General features: G+C 29.1%; 1 protein-coding gene across 1 annotated transcript; it reads left to right on the top strand.

Moving 5' to 3' along the window:
• Positions 1-7,879: 7,879 nt before the first annotated feature.
• LOC123306213 (pupal cuticle protein 36a-like) lies at positions 7,880-21,793 on the top strand. The gene is made up of 5 exons (XM_044888138.1): positions 7,880-8,024; positions 10,970-11,592; positions 12,334-12,598; positions 20,999-21,492; positions 21,550-21,793. Exons 1-5 carry the CDS (start codon positions 8,016-8,018, stop codon positions 21,737-21,739), a joined length of 1,581 nt encoding a protein of 526 aa, XP_044744073.1. The 5' UTR covers positions 7,880-8,015; the 3' UTR covers positions 21,740-21,793.
• Positions 21,794-22,019: the final 226 nt, after the last annotated feature.

The raw sequence follows: 22,019 nt of genomic DNA on the forward strand, positions 1-22,019 counted from the left end.
AAAATTATTGCAGAAAATTTAGTGAAATTTACATTAAAATCAGCTATTAGTGTACAATTAGTCTTTGGAAACTGATCATGTATTATTTCTCAAGGCGTTACAAAATCCCAGTTTACCCAAAGCATCCTTTAAACAGGTGGATAAAAAAATAGAATTTTTTGTTCGTTTGGAAGAGAGCTTATGTTTCTTGTTCCATAAATATAATTGGAGTTATTAAGATTAGGGATTTTGAAAGAGCCATTTTAATTTTTTCTAAACGTTTAAACGAAAAGTCTCTTTCTAAATATGGCTCTTTCTAAATATGGATCATTTATACCCACTCTCCTCTATTATTCAACATCTACTGTAAGCCCATGTAAGTGAATTTTTTAGGAATAAGTCAAATACCATCGTTTACCACGCTTTATTCTAACAATTACTAATATAATATTTTATTTAGCTGCATGTATACTTACGTTCTGTTTGTATTTGGCACGTTTAGAAATTGAAATCGCTCTATTTAAAATTTTCGATTCTTCAAACTGATTTGGAATTCTCATTTTATTTTTTGGAAAGATTTGCGATGGAGATTGTAGTATATAGCCTATACATCAAATAATAACCGATTCGATATTGTTTCAAACTTGGGAGGTAATTGCTAAGTATTGAGCCAAGCTTTAAAACCAAGATTGGTCCAGTCTTGTAATAGCATAGAATAATAACATAATAATGTATATTGCCTTAAGCCTGGTTTCCTTTCTTTTTCCAAACATAATATAATTTGATATTTATCATGTATGATAGATATTAAGTTATAATGATGTGTTCTAATCAGTTTTGGAATTTATTTGCTTAAACGGTCATTCTTGTCACTGTCATAGAAGCAAGAAACAAAAATACAAGCCTAAACTCAATCGTCAAGCTTAGGAATCGATCAGCCAGAAGGAATGCTTCGAAAATGTTTTAGATTCACAAAACTTTAAATTTCATGTACGATTTTTGAATAATGTAAAGTTCAAGTGTAAAATAAAATATTTCGCCAATTACATTTTATGAATGGAAATGTAATTTTTAATCGAATAACTAATAATGTACTTATTACGTAAATTAACGGAAGTTATTTGATGTGTTTACTGTATTACATCAGTTAATAAAAATAACATATTAAAAATGTTGTGTATGTTTAGTATAGGTAGGTAATAGATATTACTCATTCAGTAGCAATAATATTCAATTGAATTCAATTTCGTTGTAATATAATTTTTAATTATTGTTAAAATAATATGATTGCATTCCTCTCTCTAATTTCAAATCATTTCAATTTTATTTACTTCTTTATGTATACAGTAAAACTAGTTTATCTCACAAAAAAAAATATTGTTATTAGGTAGGTATGTGCTATAAATGTCAATAATAATTATATATTAACATCTCTGGTCATATCATCATAGCGCACATATAGTACAAGAAAAATTTAAGAAAGTCTACTTAAAGGTAGGTACTTTCACATAATTTTATTATGTAAAATTGTGTTAGCTAATTTATATTGAATAGGCATTAGTAATGACATAAAGGGCAGGTTGCTTCTGAAATGATCTCCTGAATGTAGGGTCAATTTTTATTAACTTTTTTATGACTTTTTTTTTTTTTTTTTAAATTATGAATTATCATTTTTCATTTATTATATTTATACTTACGTTATTATTTTTAGTCTTCAGTTGAGTAGATAAAATTGATAGGATTTCATACAGCTTTTTTAAAATCGCAATTTTCTACATACTCTGTATATCTTTAAATGCATTATCATTGTGGAGTGGAAATTTTACTAATAACAACAAAAAAGTCTAAAACTAACAATTGATTACTCTAAAGATGAAAACAAACATTTACTATAATTGTAAAAGCTAGTAGTATGTAAAAAGATTAACATTCAAAAGTTATTCAAAAGTTCTTGGACTAAAAGTGGTTGTTACAGGCCTAAGAATTTACGACCTCGAAGGCCCCTGACTACAACTGTTTAATTACAAGACGCTCGCAAAAATCAATTCTCCCTCTTTTTTCATACTTACCGTCGTATCTTGCCTAGCGAAATTTTAATATTCAACTTTTTTTTTGTTGTAGTTTTCTTTTTGTTCTTTATGTTTTTACCCTATGTGTGGGCTATGTAATAACATTTAAATTTCTTTTGTTCATAGCTTTATTATGAGCCATTTTTGTTAATAATAATTATAATAATAATAAAAATACTTAAAATATATGTTAAATAAAATGTACAGTTTAAGGCCTTTATTTGTCAACAAACACGATACATTTATTTAAAATTGTAGTAACTTTATTGCATACTAGAGGGCTTTATTATTTATCTTAGAAAAAATCTTGCTTTTGTCTCACGGGTTAATGACAAAATGGTTGTATATGTTGAATATGATGAAATCGATTGAGTGGGTTAAGTACTGGGAACATGCGTGCGGCAGTTTACATGGGTATATTTTCCTAAGATTTATTTTGCTAATTAATACTAGTTGTTTTATAATAACACTAGCTGAATACACGCCCGCTTCACTGGATTTCAATGTAAAAACCACCGCTTTATAGCCTAAAAACCTCCACCACTCTTGATCTCACTTATCCTACTTCGATAACACTCGAAGGGATTGTTTTATACAGCTAAAATATATGCAAAGTTTTCAATTTTGTTTAAAAAAAGTCATAATTCACTGAGCATATCAGAAAAGATGGCCATGAATTGTTTTACATTTACTATTTTAAATTTTTACAGAAATCTTTAATTTATGATTCAAAATGATGGTCATAGATGGAGCAGTAATATGTCAGATTGAATTTAATTATATTCGTTTTTTTTTTTTTAATATAACTTTATAAATTATTGCTCATGTTTTGTTATTCTGATGTTATGAGCTATATTGTTGTACCGTTTCATTCAAATCCATTCGGTAGTTTTAGCGTGAAAGCAAACAAGCAAACATCATCACATTCACATTTATAATATATAGGGATATGTATTTATTGTGAAAATAATATAAAAGGAAAGTTATTGGATAGCGTAAATTGAAATTAAAATTTTAACCTTATTGAAATTTCAACATAAATAATAACTTGCAAATTCATTGAGTTAAAATAAAAGAATTCACAATCAATTTCATAGAATTAAAAAACTCTTAGTGATTCACCATTAAAACACAGTTTAGACGTGATAAATTAGAATGATAATGCATGTCTACTTTATTGTTCAATTAACATAATATAAGAGGAATACGAGGTTTTTATAAGAAATTGACAATAATTATTTATCCATATAATAATATAAAATAATCAACAGATGTCTGAAAATTATACAATTAAAATTGATGATGTTAATTATAATAATATATAGTAGCAACAACAAAAAAAAAATTAAATTGCGGTAAAATGTTTAATTATGTTCATGGCGCGTGGCATTTTATTTAATTGTTTTATTTGCGAGCAATTGCATGTGCAAACAACTGTAAAAACTACACCACCATCTTTATTTACCACACAATATAAAAATTTTAATTTCAAGATTAAACTTTTTTATGTAAATGTTTTCTAATTGATTCAAAAATGTATTGGTGACAAAATTATGAAATTATAATACCAATATAATATATGGTTTCTACAATATCAATTTATTAGGGTTTTGTATATAATGTGAGTACTAACCGACCTTTAAAGCAAGACCTCTCCAACGTTTTAAGCATTAAGGATGTTAGAGAATTGAAACAAACTTTTACAATGTTTTTTATTTGAGGAGATTTTATTTTACGAACTAATTATTCAAAAAATAACAGATGTTAGTATTTTCAATTTTTGAATCTTTAAGACCCTGTTGAGAAATAAATTTGTAAATACATAAAATATATAAAAAATCATGTAATAGTTACAAAACTATAAAAAATATTATTCAAATTTAGATTGGCATTACTGTGGTCTGTATTATGTATGCATTTTATTAAAATATATCCTCTTCAGGACTAAGTACTAATAAAAATATATAGCTAAATTTTGTTATATAAAGTAATTAGCTAGGCCGGTTTCGATTAAGAATCAAAATAAAATAAATAAATGAACAATAAGAAATAAAACAAAAATGATACAACGCACTGTAACAAATAAAATTGATTAATTTTACCTGAAACAGAAAATGTTGTAGGTATATTATAATTTTTTTATTTTATTTTTTATTGCTCATTTTATATATCTTATATTGGTTTTTATTTACTCTTATTTTAGTTTTAAGAGTTTAATGCTACAGAAGAGTATTGCCAAAGTAATCGATGCCTGTCTATCTTATAAATTTTTTTGATAAATTTAGTTAAATATTTTATTTTGGGTCCTGAAGGAATAAAAATTTAACAAAATGAATATTACACCAACATGTTTCAATTCTAGAAAATAGTTTTGATACCAACTTTTACACTTTCCTTGTACCTCCTTTCTGCAAAAAAAGAAAAATATTTATTAAAATTAAATATTTTTTTAACGTTTACTGATCGGTAGAACCAAGATTCTATACAAATTAATAATTATCCGCTAATCAAGAAACCAATACTTTTATATCGTTGTATCTATACTATATAAATCTTTCTGCAAGTTATCCAGAAATCCACCAAAAAATAAAAAACAACGGGAAAAAAAATTTACATCCCAGCACAACTATGGTGACGGGGTTGGGAATTTATATAATTTAAATTATAAAAAATGGATTATTAAAAACTTAAGAAACGAGGGGTGCTTTAAGTTTTACTCTTTACTATCCCTGAGGGGTGGACTGGAATGAATGTATTGAATGAATACTGAAATAATTTTATCAAAAATTCTAAAGTAACATAACAGACCATGATGATCCCTTAATAGGAGGAAATTTCTATGCTCTTTTTTATCTTTTATTTGGAAGATTGGTAAAGTCAAGTTCCTTAATAAAGAAAAATGAAGTTTTAACCTATGGCTTGAGTCTCAAATTTGAGGGAATTCACAATATTTTTTTGCTTAACGTTTATGCTTTGATGAACAAAATATCTACAATCGAGGGACAGAAAGCTTGCAACTGTTGAAAGAGTTCAACAATCGTTTCGAAAAATCATGAAATTTCACATCATCTTAGAACTCTTACGGTAGTTAGCCTCTTACTTATTTGTTTTCAATGACAATGGTTTTCTTTTAACAAAAACGCTAGGTAAAAATACATCCACAAAATATACAAATCGTAACAAAATATTAAAACAAAAACATATTCCACAAATCCAACATTCGAAACACATTTGAAACTTTTTTATTAAATTAAATTTTTTTTATTAAATACCGTTTCAATGTTCCAAGTGACAGACAAAAAGAGTCGTCATATAAATTTTGCTTCATTATGGGCTTACGGTTTTTAATGAATACTTATACAGCAAGAATATTAATTAAAGCTACTTGATTAGCTACACCCCAATTCCAATTTTATTAGAAAATTTCCATTCCATATTCATTTCTCCAACAAACAAACCACAATAAGCCTTAAGCCATACTTAGATTGATACACGTAATTTACGCAACATAAATGATTACTGAGTAAATAACAAACATATGATGATTTAAATTGAAATAAATAAGATTAAAAATTTATGAGAATTGAATACACTTAAAAATAATTTAGATAAACAATTATATTATTATTATGTTATAATGTTACGATGATGATATTTGAAAAGTGAATTTGTTCTGCTCTTAATATGGAGAAAAGTTGTAACAGTTATTAATAGTGGACAGGTCGAATATATATGTTTGTAGGTATGTGAGCACTACTATACGGAGACGGACACTATGAAGTAATCATGATAATATCACGATGTTGATGATAATGATGAATAATTATGTAAAAGAAGATGTTCTTCGTATTCTTAAAAAAGGTGTTTTTTGTATATTTTAATAAAAAATTAATGTTACTCTGGTAGACAAATTTACTACATATTTACAACAGAGTGCTATATTTAGTCTCAGTTTCCAAGTCATCGTGTATTTGTTTCGAGTACTTAGATGCTCATTTGGAGAATAGGTGGATTCACACTGAACTTTCCATTAAACAAGTGCACTTAATGAATAAGTACACTGATGGTCTGTTTGGAAGTTTGGATAAGCTTATTATTTGATCTTAATCTTTAGATTAGTTTCGATAGCGGAAGCAAAGTTAAATAGATTATTTAGACAAGTTACGATTGCAGTTTAGTTTACAAAATTTAGAAAAATATTTTTATTGTGGGTCCTAAATGAGAAATATTTTAACAAACTGAAGTTTTAAGCAAAGAAATACTTTTTAGCCTCCAAACTAAACAAATAAAATTACAAAATTTAAAAAACTCCCAACAAAATTTTTGTGGTACGGAAGCAAACTCTCACTTGAAACAGCTAAGGACACTCCCCGTTAAATTAACTTTAAAACGAAACCAAAAAAATTAAAATCGGTTCATCCGTTTAGATTAGATTTACGATGCCACAGACAGACACAAACACATAGTGGGAAAACTTATAAAACCCTTTTTTTTAGTTCGGCGGTTCCGTACAGGAAAAAACTAAAAAATTGGCGATCATTTTCAAAATCGATTCAGTTTGAAAAAGGCATAACATATAATTTTAACATATAAATAATTACTATGGAAATGAATGGTCAAATAAACCTGACTCAATTCATTTTGAATATTGAAATCTCTATCTCTATATTATAATAAATGCGAAAGTAAGCATGTTTGTTTGTTTCGCTTTCGCGGTAAAACTAGCGAATGGTTTTGAATGAAACTGTACAGCAATATAGATTATACTTCAGAATAACACATGAGATATAATTCATAAAGATATATTAATAAAAAAAAATTATAAATTAATTTAATTTGACATTACCATAAATTACAAATTTCTGTAAAAGTAGTCATTTGACATTACCATAAATTACAGATTTCTGTTAAAATAATCAATATCAAATATTTCACGGCTATCAGCTGACATACTCAATGAATAATAACGACTATTATAAATTTAAAAAAATAGAAAACCATACATATATTTAACCTGTGCTAAACAATTCTTGCCATTATTTCGAGTGTTATAGAAAAAGGATAAGCGAGAGCAATCTTTATCAATCTATACTTTTAAACCCAGCGGGTGGGTATCACTCTATTAGGTAATTCAAAACAATAATTGAAAAGAATAAAATCAACTCAAATATTTAAATTTAAATTAAAATATTTCCAAAAATTTGTCCCAAAAAATGATAGCTCTCTTCCTAGTATCCTTTTCATCTCATCTGAAGTCCTTGACCATCACTTTGATATTGATTTAAGAAGGAGTGTTATAAGTTTAAAGGGTTTATCTGTACGTCTGTGCGTTTCTCAGTGGCATCGTTGCCCCTAAACGGTCGAACCGATTAGATTGAAGACATTTTATAGCTAATTTTCCATAAAAATGGGTTTACAGGGAATAAATCGCATTTATCAGGAGTTTTTTAAATTTTGTAAATTTCACTTGTGGTTGTTGAGTTGCATGTAAGTCTATCAGAGTACGTACTTTACCATACTGTACTGTATGTAATGTGTAATATTAACTGCACATAATCATATATACATTTCATTACAATTATTATTATTATGAGGATATAAGATGATGTTTTGTTTTAATCCCCTTCTCTATATGATGAGACTTCTTTCTTTTACTCTCGTTAATCATTTTGTATGTATGTATGTGTGTTTTATGCAGAAAAATGTACCTATATTATGGTTTAAGTATATAAGGTAAAAATAGGTGAGATGATCTCAATTCAAAAATGGTATATAAATAAGGGTACATCTTCATTTGAAATCAGTACATCATCTTTTAGTACTTAAGTCAATACACATAAGTTCATTTAGTGAATGGTTTAAAAATTTTTGAAAAAGAAAATTTTTTATTTAGTTCATGAAAATATAACATTTTCAAAATTACTTTTAGTTTTTTTTTTTAAGATAGTAATTAGGAATTTCGTCATTATGAAAGTGGTAAGTTTAATTTTTTGTTGATTAAATGTCGAAAAGTGAAAATTTATCTTAACTATATGTGATCGATTGTTACTTCGTGAAAATTAATAATTTTCAATTAAAAAAATTAAAATAATCTATTGTGGTGAAAAAAATCATTTATTGAATCTCAATTTTAAAAAAATTACGTCTTAATTTTAAAACTTAAAAAAAAAATTAATTTATGACAATATTTTAGTTTCAAATTTATGGATTTTTATACTTTTCAGCCAAAATTTTATTCCGTTTGGTCATAGACAACGTAGAATTATATAATGTATAGTCACTTACTATGATCACATAAAATAACAAAAATGTCAATGACCGATATTTCTCTTGAAATAAGACTTTTAGTGGAAACAGAAATTAATTTCAGACAGAGAAAAATTTTTATCCTGATCTTTCTAGATATTTGAAATGTATTTTAAAGAGTGGCTCAAATTTGGAATTAAAATCTTATAAATCAACATAATTGTCTAGACTTTTAATATTTGATAGTTATATTAAATCTAAGAAATTGCATAATATTTATCTTAAAATAATTTTTATTAAATTAAATATTTTTGTTTGTTCTACATTTTTTTCGTTAATCATAATTAATTTTTTATTAAATTAACTTTAAATTATTAAAAAAATTTATTATTTTGATAATTTGGGTTGCTTTTTTTGTAAATTTTTATTTCGTTATTTTCAGTTATTTTGGCTAATTTTAAATATTTTACCTCTTGCTTTTTCACTAAACGAAATTGTTCAACTAGACGCAATTTATTCTTTTAGACGGCTGACTATTTTTTTTATCTGCTTAAGATCCTATTTTATTTTGTTTTCTAATTGTTATATAAACACCGAAAATTTAAATAGTTAATTTAAAGATATATTTCCATTTCCATATATTCCCATTACTAGCTCGACCCGTGAGTAATTACACTCCCATAGTTACTGTATGGCTACCCGGTACCCGTGGCTAAAAACAACTTTCGTAGAAAAGTGTTGAAAAAAAAGTTCTTAAATTTATATTAGGAGATCATGTATTAAAAATAGTACCTAATTTTATATGTCTTGAGTGTTAGGAGAATATCTGTAAAAATATAAATTTATTATTTAAATTTATGATATTTTTTCGTTCAAATAAGTTGCTTAGCGTGTTTTTCCTATGCGGTACATTTTTCGTCAAACCTAGATAATCAGCTTGAAAATGAGGGGTGAATCATGAAATTTAATAAAGGAATAAGGAAGATAAGGGTAGAAAATATTTTGCTTGAGTAATAATATACATATACCTCCTACACTTCCAATTCCGAATGGTAAGGAGATTATACTAAATAAAAAAGTATACATTTTTTGAAATATAAAATGATCAGAACTGAATCTTAAAATTTCGTTTATAACTAGTTTTTCTGTTAACTCTTGTTGGAATCTAGGTATTGGATTATTCTAACATTTTGTTATTTAAGATTTCCTTAAAATTATTAGAAATTATATACAAATGATGTTAAAATCTACAAATAGATTTTTTAATTCAATTTCTATTGAATCTATTTGATTTTCGAAAAATTAGCTTTTTATACCGCCCAACTTTCGAAGTGTTCTTTGTTGCTTATGAGTTACTAGCTCATAATGAACGTTAAATGAACCTGGTGGTTTAAGTCAAATTTATGATCTTTTTAAGATACCTCCCATTTAGCCCAATAATTTTGGTAGCACTAATTTTTATTTCATTTAATAGTTGGATTGCTATTTTCCGAATGAAACACTTTTGATGGCCGATATACAGATAATCCTTTGCCAAATCTTCAAATGAATATATTTTATTACTTTTTGTTCTTTTTAATATCGTTAAATATGGCTTTTTGTATAAAGGATGTCTTCTAATGCTCGCATTGATACAGTACAGTGATATAAAGAAAGTGTAAACAAACAATTTGTCCAGAAGCTTTTAACCCGATGTACCTTTCACCTGATAATAATTCATGTTAATTAATTTCACCATCTTAGACCAATAATTTCCATAGTACCTAAATGTAGTTGCACCTGTTGCCATTGAAATTTTGCATAAAAACGGAGACGTAGCTACATAATGAGCCACTTATTATGATGCTCTTAATAATGATTCTAAATGATACAGCTGCAGCAGTTTTGGTAACAAATTTATTTTATTGTGCACTGGGTTCATACAGCGAAAGTGAGCAATATTAAGTGGAGAGGTAGTACTGACACGTAATAGTTTTTATGTTATACGGGATATATTCATTCGGTCAAATATCAAAACTAACGAATAGATATCATACCGAAATGGATTGAAATGCATTCAGAGATGCTCAAAATGAATATTTCCATCTTGTTTTTTAGAGAAAAAAACAGACAGACTTTATCTAAAGGTAGCCCATGTAATAAATACGTTGAAAACGGCACACCTGATAACAATCATTACATTGTATTTTATCAAAGACTATCTGATTCATGGCATTATTTTGAAATAATGTTATTGATGAACAAAGCTCTAATGACTTAATAGTAATACCATAAATTATCTAAAACTCATTATTTTACTTTTAATTTCTTAAAAAGTTAAAAATAAAAACTCTTATTATGCGGACTTCACAAAACTTCTTTATAATTAAGAAAAAGGTAGCAGCCTTTTGCCTAAGCCCCGAATTTTGTCAAAAGATGAAGAGTACAACTAATGGTTTTCAGGCTATGCGAGATACATTCATTCATTCTTCAATACATTCAAATTAACGAATAGATATCACGCCAAAATTGATCGAAATATATTGAGGCATACCTACTCAAAATCTGTATTTCCATTGAAATTTAAAAACTGTAATTTTTTACCTTAACCAATAACTTCACCTCGTATAACGAAGTAATTCAACAATGAATATTAACAAAACTTATTAGAATTTAACAAAATTTTTTGCTTACAGTTGTTACTAGTGTTTATTGCCACCGTGTGTTCAGCGGCACGTTTAGAAAATAATTATTTGCCACCGCAAGGAGCAAGTCGAGCGGGTGGTGGTCCTGGAATTGCTCCACCAGTATATGGACCTCCTAGTGCGGGAGGTGGTGGTGGTGGCGGCCGAGGAGGACCAGGAGGGCCAGGTGGAAATGGAGCTTTAGGTGGTCGAGGAGGAGGAGGTGGTGGCGGTTTTGGTGGTGGTGCCGGTGGAAATGGAGCTCTAGGTGGTCGAGGAGGCGGCGGTGGTGGCGGTTTTGGTGGTGGTGCGGGAGGTGGTTTTGGAGGAGGAGCGCCTGGTCCACGTAATCCAAATGCTGATATTCCAATTATTTCATATGAAAATGAAAACTCCGGTGATGGAAACTACAGATACAGTTATGAAACTGGTAATGGCATCAAAGCTCAAGAACAAGGAACATTGAAAAATGCAGGTGGTCCAGATGGAGAATCAATTTCCGTACAAGGTTCATATTCGTATACAGATGATCAAGGAAACTTAATAGAAGTTACATATACCGCTGATGAAAATGGTTTCCAACCACAAGGAGCTCATTTACCAACTCCTCCACCAATTCCAGAAGCTATCTTAAAGTAAGTTTACAAATAACAGAAAAATCAACCGAAGTAACTAATAACACTGAAATTCAATTTTTTTTTAAATCATATATATTTTATATAACCTTAGAAGGAGAAAATTTTGTACGTTAAATCTAGACATGGAGCTACAATCTTCTCTATTAGTCTTAATTCCCGTCATCATATTAGTCTTTTTCCTAAACTGTCGAACAACTTTCTTCTAAACAAAAATTCTTGAAGTGGGTCACTTCTTATACAGCTCATCTGAAAAAATTTAATTCATAAAGTCACACAGGAATTTTCTGTATTCCTGTTATATCAATGACATCATACGCTGGATATTTATTATATAAACTAACGCTAATTTATGTTCATGGGGATCCCAAGAGGACGGTAAGTAAGTTCCGATGCCTTCCCTTGGTCTTTGATTGATCATTGATTTTGTTGGCTAAGTCTGTATTTATGGCAAATTAATAATAATGGTTAGCACTAGTTTACTGTGTTGGCTTGTAATAGTATCCTCATGTATACCGGAATTTTTTTTCAAGGTATTCAAATTTTCGAAAAAATTTGTTTCTATATTATCCGATGTCGTACTTATTTAACACATGTTATAATTCCGTAGCATGTGGATTTTAAAATCTAAGCGCTGAAAGAATATAACTTTCATGTTATTAAGGATGTTTTACTACGATTAACTCTTTAATCATAGTATTATAGAAATTTAGGCTTTAACTACGAATAATTTAATTTTAGATCACTTCAACAAAATGCTGCGGAAGAAGCAGCTGGAGGTGGCCAAGGAGGCGGTTATGGTGGTGGTGCTGGTGGCGGACAAGGAGGAGGATACGGTGGTGGTGCACCAAGTGGTCCAAGTGGACGAGGTGGATATCCATCGGGTCCTTCAGGTCCATCTCCTTCATACGGAGCTCCAGGTGGTGGAGCCCCAGGAGGCGGATTCCGAGCACCTGGTCAAGGACCATCCAGACCCTCGTTCTCTCCACAAACTGGTTACAATTACAGAAAATAAACATTATATTAAGTGATCATAAAAAAAGCTTTTTCGAAAAATCGCTGTAACGATTATTATTATTTTGTAAATAATTAATTTAATTTTTCTCATCGTGATTTCTTAAATATTTCATTATTCTAATAAAAAAACTCTTCTTTTTCTGTTTTTTTAATGCACTAGTTATTTACTTTAGTTTTTGCACTTTTTTATTTACTAATTTTTTGTTAATTTCATGTGACACCATTTTTATTTAAGAAATTTACTTTTATTTTCTTTTTTGTTTTATGTTTCGTCTTAACTTGTTTTTAGTGAATTATGAAATATTTAATTGTTCTAAAAAATGATAATTTAAAAAAAGTAGGTAGTAAGCTTTTTTTATAACACTCTGACTGCCATTTTGTTCAAGGACGATGATTTGTATATGATGATATTTTGATGACTCTCTCCAAAACGCTTAATGATTTGGAGAACGTGATATTAATACTGGGTCTATATAAATTTTTTTTATTGAAGTGCAATTTAATATTATATGAAAAAAATATTATTTTTTTAGGTATAAGTTTCATCCAACTTTATTTTATATTTATTCCATTTATAATTTTTACGTATGAGCTAGAATTTTTTTTCATATTTCTTTGCATGTGATGCATCTTTTCTTATATAGTATATTTCATATAACTTGAACAGGATATTAAATCGAAAGTTCATCATAATATTTGCGAACTATGAAGTAAACTATTTAAATTGACTTATATGTAAAAAAAATTATAATGTATCGTTATTTTAAAAAACAAGAAAAAATAAATATATTTTAACGATAGTTTTATTATTATTATTAATTTATTTTTAGAGTTCCATTATGCGGTGAAAAAATAAATCCCTGTAGGATCACTTTTGTGTCTGTCTGTATGTCTGTTTAACGACAAACAAGCTACATAACTACACACTGCTTGACGTCCCAATCATTAAATATAGCTAATTCAACAAATTTTGAATTAAGGACACTTCTTTGCCCTTAATTCGAATCACACACAAATGTCGCACCTTCTAGTGTTCAATTAAAAGGGGCTGTAGAAGTGCATATATCTTTAAATAACAAATCTATACAAATTTTCAAATTTCTAGTTCTATTTGGAGGGAATGCAGAATTGGGTAAACCCGAAAAAAGGTTTTTTTTTAAATTCCTCAAGTGTTCTGAAGTCAGTCCTCTGCTAAACATCCCAACATACTAAATTTTATCTTATAGTGGAGGTCATTGTGAATGCCAAAGTGTATCGGGGCGAAGGAACTACATCTACTAAGTCAGCCATTTTGAACACTTCAATTGAAAGTTTCTTCAACGAATGGTTTCTGTGGAAAATTTCTGAAATGAAAATGGTGGCTATTTGAAAGTGGAAGCGCATATTAGTCCTTGAATTGTAAGATCGTTTAAAAATCCCCTCATGCACTGAACTGATAAAAGAGAGGAAAAATGGGAAAGCTATTCTATGGAAAATAACAAAGCTAAATTCATGGTAATAGTAAGAGAAAGAGAAACATTTCAAATAATATTTGTATACAAATACAAATGTTATTTGAAATGAACAGTATTTTGTTGGAAAATACATTTTCCAACAAAAACACAAAAACAATTTTTGTTGGAAAGATTTGTTGCAGGTTTATTAGATTCAGTAGAAATCGAATCGAAAAACTAATATCGATGAATGTTTGCATTCGATTTCCACCGAAATTATTGACGAAAAAATGTTACCAAAGTTGTTTGTTATTTTATAAAAAATATCTTTCTTACTTAAAATTTTCCTCCACTTTTTATCAATTCAGAGCAAGAGTTGAGTTTTAAATGGCCTTCCAGTTCTTTACTGTTTCTTTGACCCCTCCAGACACAGATATGCCCAAATCCTAATAAATAGAGTTCCACGTGTTATGAATCAGAAATATCCCCGTTGACCTTGTGTAAAGTATAAATTGAATCTAAAAAAATCAACTTAAAATCTGACAGGTCTGTAAGAACAATAAAATATTACCTACACATGTTCAAAAGGGATTGAATATTTATTTTTCTATTTATTTTGTTAATGTTCTATGAATCTATGCCATGTGATGAACATTATTGTTTGAAAAAAAAAATAAATAGTGATCTGGACTCTGGATGTACCAATACTTCATTTTGGTTTTAGTACAGGGCTGTCAATCAATTAATTTATTCGTGAAATTTCTACTGGTGCCATTTAATTTTTCGAATGATTTTGACTCTCTTCCGACTTTTTATGGGACGGAGAGCTAGTAGATAGTTTAGTAGAATTATTCTACGAAATGGTAATAAATAGCTCATCCAGTTTACTAACTTATTTTCAATTTATTTAGGTTCTACGTTTAATACATAATTTGATGTTTGTCTTAGATTAGTCAATAATGTGTAAATCGTAAGCCACATCGATTTCCCCAAAAAACTCCTCCGATTTCCTTCGATTAGGCCCGTGCGCAGGAATTATGCATGGGAGGGGTTCAAACAAGAAATTCTTTTTTCTAATAACAGTATATTTAATTAGGTCAAAATGTGACAGCCAGCCACTGTTTTTCAATGAGTTAATTCTGCGAAGTACAAAAAAAACTTTCCAAAACTCTGTAATCGCATCGATCTCTACACCGCGAAGTATATTAAACGAGGACTAAACCGTTTAGCCGATCTTCAGACATTGTCGATGTAAGATATGGTTTGAGATGACGTTTGAAAACGCAGGTAAAAGTGCCAGAACGCGAAGCGTTTAGTAGATATTCGGAAAAACATCTTTCTTGCAAATATGAAGTACTTCGAGTGCATTTTTGGTAACCTGCTCGTCAATGTGTTTTCGCCTAAGTTAAACTTCGTCAACCCAGATATCACGGGAATCATCGTGCAAAATTAGATATTCTAGTTCAAAAAGTCGAACAAGAGTTTTCATCAAAATTTTTCATTTTATTGAGAAAAAGAAAGCAAAGTTTGATAAAATATTGCGATGAATCAAAATTCGATCTATAATCTTCAACGGTATAAGTCTGTATATTCGAGCGTTGAGTCTTTTATGAGGTGAACTTTGGCTTCCGAAAATTTTCCTGAACTGTTCTCCAACATTTGCTCTTCTTTCAAGCAAAATATGTTTCGCAGAATCAGCTAGTTCGATAGCCTCGCCAAGATGAAGGTTTTCCAGTACTCGACTCAAAGAAAAAGTCAAATAAGGTACCGAGCTTCAAATATGTATTGGTATCTGGGAGGGGCTTTGACCCCCAAAGCCCCTCCCTTGCACACGGTCCTGCCTTCGATAACTCGTTTACCAGACATACTTTCCAAAAAGTTGATTATTTCAGAGTTAATTCACACAATTATCCGACTCCGAGAAACCAAACTTAGCTTCTTAACTCTAACTTAAAATTGGCAACAATAATTTAAATTAGGAAATTTAGCATATCTATGTTGTTGGTACCATTGTAATCATAGAAGCAACGGATCTGAATTTATTTTCCAGAAATAAATAATGCTAGTCGACCAGTGCGAAATTCCGTAGTGTGCACCAAATCGTTTAGTTTGGCAAAACATTCTTTAAAAATTTGGGAGAAATGGCAAATCTAGATCTAAATTCAAATTTAAGAGAAGCGGTACACTTTTGGACCATGGACGGCATTTTTCATTAGCTGGCACTATAATAAATTAGTACTCAAATTAATGGCACCAATCGATTATTTTCCAATCAATTTTAAATTAGGCTGTTTCGATTAAAAATATTATATTTTAATCGTATCGAAATTAAATAATTTGTATTCAATAAAATTATTAGTAAATCAATTAGATTTTTAAAACAAGTTTGAAATGATATTTTCATATCAAAATATATCAATTTGACATATGTAACGTATAATAGATTAACGCTATGAATCTTTTATATATGTTAAAAACAAGTATAGGTATAATACATTAGTATTACAAGATTTGTTAATACCATAAACATCGGTTTTATTAAATTACAAAGATTAATATTTAAAAATTCAAAATACTGATTTCCAAATGACTGTATACGATAAAATAAAATATGCCAACTAAAATCACATTACTCGTACATTTTTTAGAATTTGATACTAGGTGCGTCATTTTTACCGATACATTCAAAAATCTCCTAACATACACCAGCTATAAAAATCTGGTTAGGACAAAAATATTGTTAAGTGAAGGATATCGATGCCTGGAATTAAAATTGACCTTGGCCTTCGTAATTATTTAACCATTGTTGACTCAAGTTTCCAACAGCTAAGAAATAAAAGAACATTTTAAATTTGAAAATTGTTTTCTCATCAAAATATAAACTCTTAAAATTTGAAATATTTTTTCCAAATTCGAATACTTTCAGAAGAAATGCTACTTAAAAAATTGTCGTAATTCAAATTAATTGAAAGAAAGTATATTATTATTTCGATAAAATTGGGTCATGATTAATTTTTGAAGGTACCCCTTTGAAAGTATTCGAATTATTCCCAGAACTCCAGAGCTTCCCAATGTAAGTACTGAGATATCCGCATCTCACAGGCGTGAGATGCCCACCTCAGCAGATATATAAAAGTAGTCATTTTTAAATGTAAAATTAATCTCATTTACACTTAAATTGTCATTCTAATGGCCTCGTGACGGAATAAATTATTAGGTAGAATTGAAAAAAATCTCTTATTAACCTTGATTTATAGTTATATATTTGATTAAAATTTGGTACCATTTGCAAAAGAATAGGCCCTGATCTGAAGAAAATTAATATGCTTGAATGTAATTATAGCTTTTATAAAACTTGAATTCCATAATTAACATCCCTGATAGGTGATTTACTTATTTCGGAAAGCCAAAATAGTTCCTCGATATTAGTTTGGTCTCTCAAAAGACATCTACTCCCCAAGTTCAGCGTTAATTCCCTAATCTAAAACAAACAATATTTGAGACAATGCAATGCATGGTAAATAAAACCATGCAATGTGATATTTGAGACAATGCATGATAAATAATAATAATTAAAATGAAATACTTAAAAAAAACAATTATACTGTTTCCGGCCTATGTTATAAATAAATCTTCATCTTAAATCAAATTTTAATAAGAATTTCATGTAGTTTACCTTAAACACAATACAATAAGGTGTTAAAATAAGGTCATGCCTATATTATTATAAATGATGTTCATCAATATTCAGTAAATTGATCTAAATAATTATTTTATGTAATCAATATATGATAATAATTTTCCATAATTACTATAAGTATTTTATGAACACGCCATACCACCTCTATATTTAAAATAAAATAGTAATTTGAAAGCTGGAAATATTCGATTAGCTAGGTACTATTAGATTGAAAAATTTAAATTCAATTTAATTCAAATTTGAATTCAATTTTACAACAACCCACTCTCAATTTCATAGTTACCCGACATTATAAAAACCAGATACGATGAATTAAAACCAGTTTTAATTCAGCCCAAAACCATCAAGACTTTGCAATTTTGCATAGGTACGAAACTAATCATCATAAAATTCTGCACAAATTAGGTTAATTTTTAAGAAAGTTCAAGTAGAACATAAGGGATTGTTATTCCTTATAGTTTTATCATATCCAGCCGTCACTAGAATCTGTTGAAATTGAATGTGGTTAGAAAATATTTCGCTCATAAACATCTCGAATTTTTAAATCGAGCCTTAATGCAACTTGAACAGCCGGATTAAAATAAATCATCTTTATTCACACAAAAAATGTTAAATTCAGAGAGACTGGCGATTTTTTTCGCGAAATTCCAATGCTTTAAAAGATGGGTTTTTTATAATTTTTGGATACAAAATCCGCTGTATTCGCCTTAAAAACTCTTTCATATGAGCATTATTTGTACCTAGCAAGTGGGTAGTTTTGAGAGAGATACAGAATTTTATTCGTTGATAACAAATTTTTGGCATTTGTGATCTTTTGTAGCCTTCTTTTACTCCTAGGTGTTTCATTTCCAAATATCCGAACCTCAACTTCCGTTTCGCTTTATTGTATTTTGAAAAACAAACAGCAATAATCCCGTTGTTACAAACAATAGAGGTTCGAAAAACTAAATAATATACCAAGAGTACTACCTTTTGGTATTGTTCGTATGTTTCCGTTTATTGGAAGGTAGATAAGTTTGAAAACAGAGGTACAATACCGTACTGTCCCTCATACCATCTGTTTTTAAATTACCTTCAAATTCCGATTCATAATATTCATTTCTACGATCACTTTTTGACTCTACGATTTTGCTTCATGAAATTTTTGAAATTTAGTGTGCCCAGCGAAGCGGGTGGGAATCAGCTAGTATATATATAAAGTCAAGAAAACGCTGTTATTTAAATTGGGAGGATTATAAATTACAATTCAATTTCCAAATGTTATGTAAAATTTTGAAAAAAAATAGCGTGGTTCTAATAATAAGTGTCCTTCTTTACATTAAATTCTATGTAACAATAAAAATTATTTTGTACCATTTAGTCCATTGTAGTTGATTATGTAATTCTTAGTTTTTTACACTATGAATATACTTTTTTCAATACTGATTACGTCCATACTAAATGTTGTGCATAAACAGTTCTCATAATTATAACAAGCAAGCATAGAGGTAAAAAAATGTAACAAGTTTTTATTTATAAAAAAAAATGCTGGTGTTATTGAAGATGAGATAAATCTTGTAATTATTAAATAATTACTGGATATTTAATCCGAATGTGTAAGTGTAAGTCTATCTACAAATGATTAAAATTTACATAAATGGTAACACACACACCTTACCGTGCATCTAACAGTAGATATACATATATATCATAAATATTTATATTTTGCATATTGGATGGACGGTTGTTACAATTATTTTCTTCACCTCCCTACTCTAAATAAATTAAAGTACATTACATATGTGGACCAAAATGTGTAATAAAAAAATTTATTGGTAAATACCTACTTCGATGATCTAAAAATTATGGGTATATAAACTGAATATCTTCTTCGGTTTAAATCAGAGTGCATCCAATAACTCAAAATAATAAGAGCTTATTAGCAAGCAACAAATAAATATTTTTTGTGATTTTTAAATTTTTTTTGGATTAATTCAAAATGAAAGTGGTAAGTGAAAATTTGATTGTATAATAATTATTGTTGAATGAAAGTAAGAATTGAGTATTAGCTATATTTGGACTTAATGTTCACTTGAGCTGTGTCTATTCTAAAAGCATAACACAAAAGTTGTTAATACTTGCTACTTTAAAGTGCTTAATAATATCAAATAAAAAGCAATTTCGTTTAATTTAGTGACTTTTTGACAAACAATAAGAAAAAGCAATTAACATTTTCTGACCTCTTAGCGCTAAATTTACCGGAAATAAACTTCAAAACTGTTTTCGAGTGCACCGTATCACTTAATAATTTTGATAAACATAAAAAAATTGTTATTGGCTGGGTTTCCGAATACTCAAGAATCAATGGGAACACAGAGACTGACAAATTAGCCAAAATATATGCATGTAATAAACGACCGAGAACTATTTCTTGGAGTACATAACGAAAAAGAAGAGATGGTACACCATCCAACCACTTTGGATAAACTCTAATGCCCAAGACCTTTTAAAGGCTTTGATTAATGGCTTTTCATGGGAAAAGACTTCAGAGCATTAGTAACTTGGGAAAGTTGTCTAAGGATCATAACTGATATACTTCCTGGCCTCTGTAAACTTATTAATGATATAAATAACATCAATCTTACAGGGATCCTTTTCTTCAAATTTTATGAGGAAAGTAAGGACATCAGGTACTTTAGAAAGCCCATCTCTCAAACGACATGATCACTTGATGAAGTGATCTTCATTTAAGTGAAAAAAATAAGTATCTCTTATAAGAGGGCCTTTAAGGCAACGCAAAAGTTAAATAGATAAAACTGGCCGCAATACAATAGATTTTCTAAAATTTACGCAAATCTAACCTTATTTCGAGCATAAAAATGCATCGAGAACTGAAAGTTGCAAATTACTTATGAGATAATAATAACTATGCCATAAAGACCGTGGTGGTCTCAAAACATTCACAGTTTTTTTTATCTTATACTAAAATACCAAAATTTTCACAGTTTTTTTTATCTTATACTAAGAGACATCAAGTTTAAAAGGACAATAATTAAAGGATATCTCATATCCAAGGGTAGATACTCAAAATTCAATCCAAAAGATATTGGTGATATGAAAGACTTATTCAGTTTATGTTGATCAACAAATAGTCTGTATATATAATAATATCAATAGTCTAGGGCCACTAAGTACGAATGAGTTCAAAAAGCAAAACGAACTACAAAAACTTAAGAAAAGAAAGAAAATTAAAATGCCAATGGTTTGTGATTTACAGTTCTTCGTGGCCTGCTTAGTCGCTGTTTGTTCAGCTGGACGTTTACAAAACAATTATTTACCACCAAGGGGTGCTAGTCAATCTGCCGGTGCATCCGCTGGTATTATTGCACCTGTTTATGGTGCTCCAGGTGCTGGTATTGGTATTGGTGCCGGCGCTGGGATTGTTGCTAGTGCTTTTGGTGGTGCTAGATTCGCCCCACAACCAAGAAACCCAAATAATGATATTCCAATCTTATCATACTCAAATGAAAACAATGGTGATGGAAGCTACAGATACAGCTATGAAACTGCTAATGGAATTAAAGCTGAAGAACAAGGTGCATTGAAAAATGTTGGCTCAGAAGCTGAAGCTATTGCTGTACAAGGTGGATTCTCTTACACAGACGAACAAGGAAACTTAATCCAACTTACATACACCGCTGATGAAAATGGTTTCCAACCCCAAGGAGCTCATTTACCAACCCCTCCACCAATCCCAGAAGCCATCTTAAAGTAAGTTTGAAGTTTAGTTTTCACTGAGCAAGTTTTAAGAGAATTTTATTTTCATAGATCCATTCAACAAAATGCTGCCGCTCAAGCCGCTGCTGCTGCTCGTGGTGGTTATGCATCAGGAGCTTATGATCAAGGAGCATACAACCAAGGTTCATATAGTCAAGGTTCATACAATCAAGGATCATCAGCATCAAGTTTTCGACCAGCTAAACCATCTTTCTCACCTCAATCGGGATACAATTATTAACTTTAAATAGCGAAATGCCATAAAAATGATAGCTTTAAACTTTTTTGTAAAAGCTCTTAGATTGTAAATAAGTCTAAAAAACAATGTAAATATTTTGCACTGATTGTAAAAATACAATCGAATTTTTATATAAGTAATAAAAAATAAATATGTTTTTCTAAGAAATTATATGTTTAATTGTTCATGTTCCTCAAATACCTATAACAAGCCCAACCCAACATACTTCAATCCAACAGAACCCAACTCAACATAAATCAACGTAATGTACGCATTTCTTTAT

The sequence above is a fragment of the Chrysoperla carnea genome, chromosome 1 (assembly GCF_905475395.1).
Source record: "Chrysoperla carnea chromosome 1, inChrCarn1.1, whole genome shotgun sequence".
Lineage (NCBI taxonomy): Eukaryota > Metazoa > Arthropoda > Insecta > Neuroptera > Chrysopidae > Chrysoperla > Chrysoperla carnea.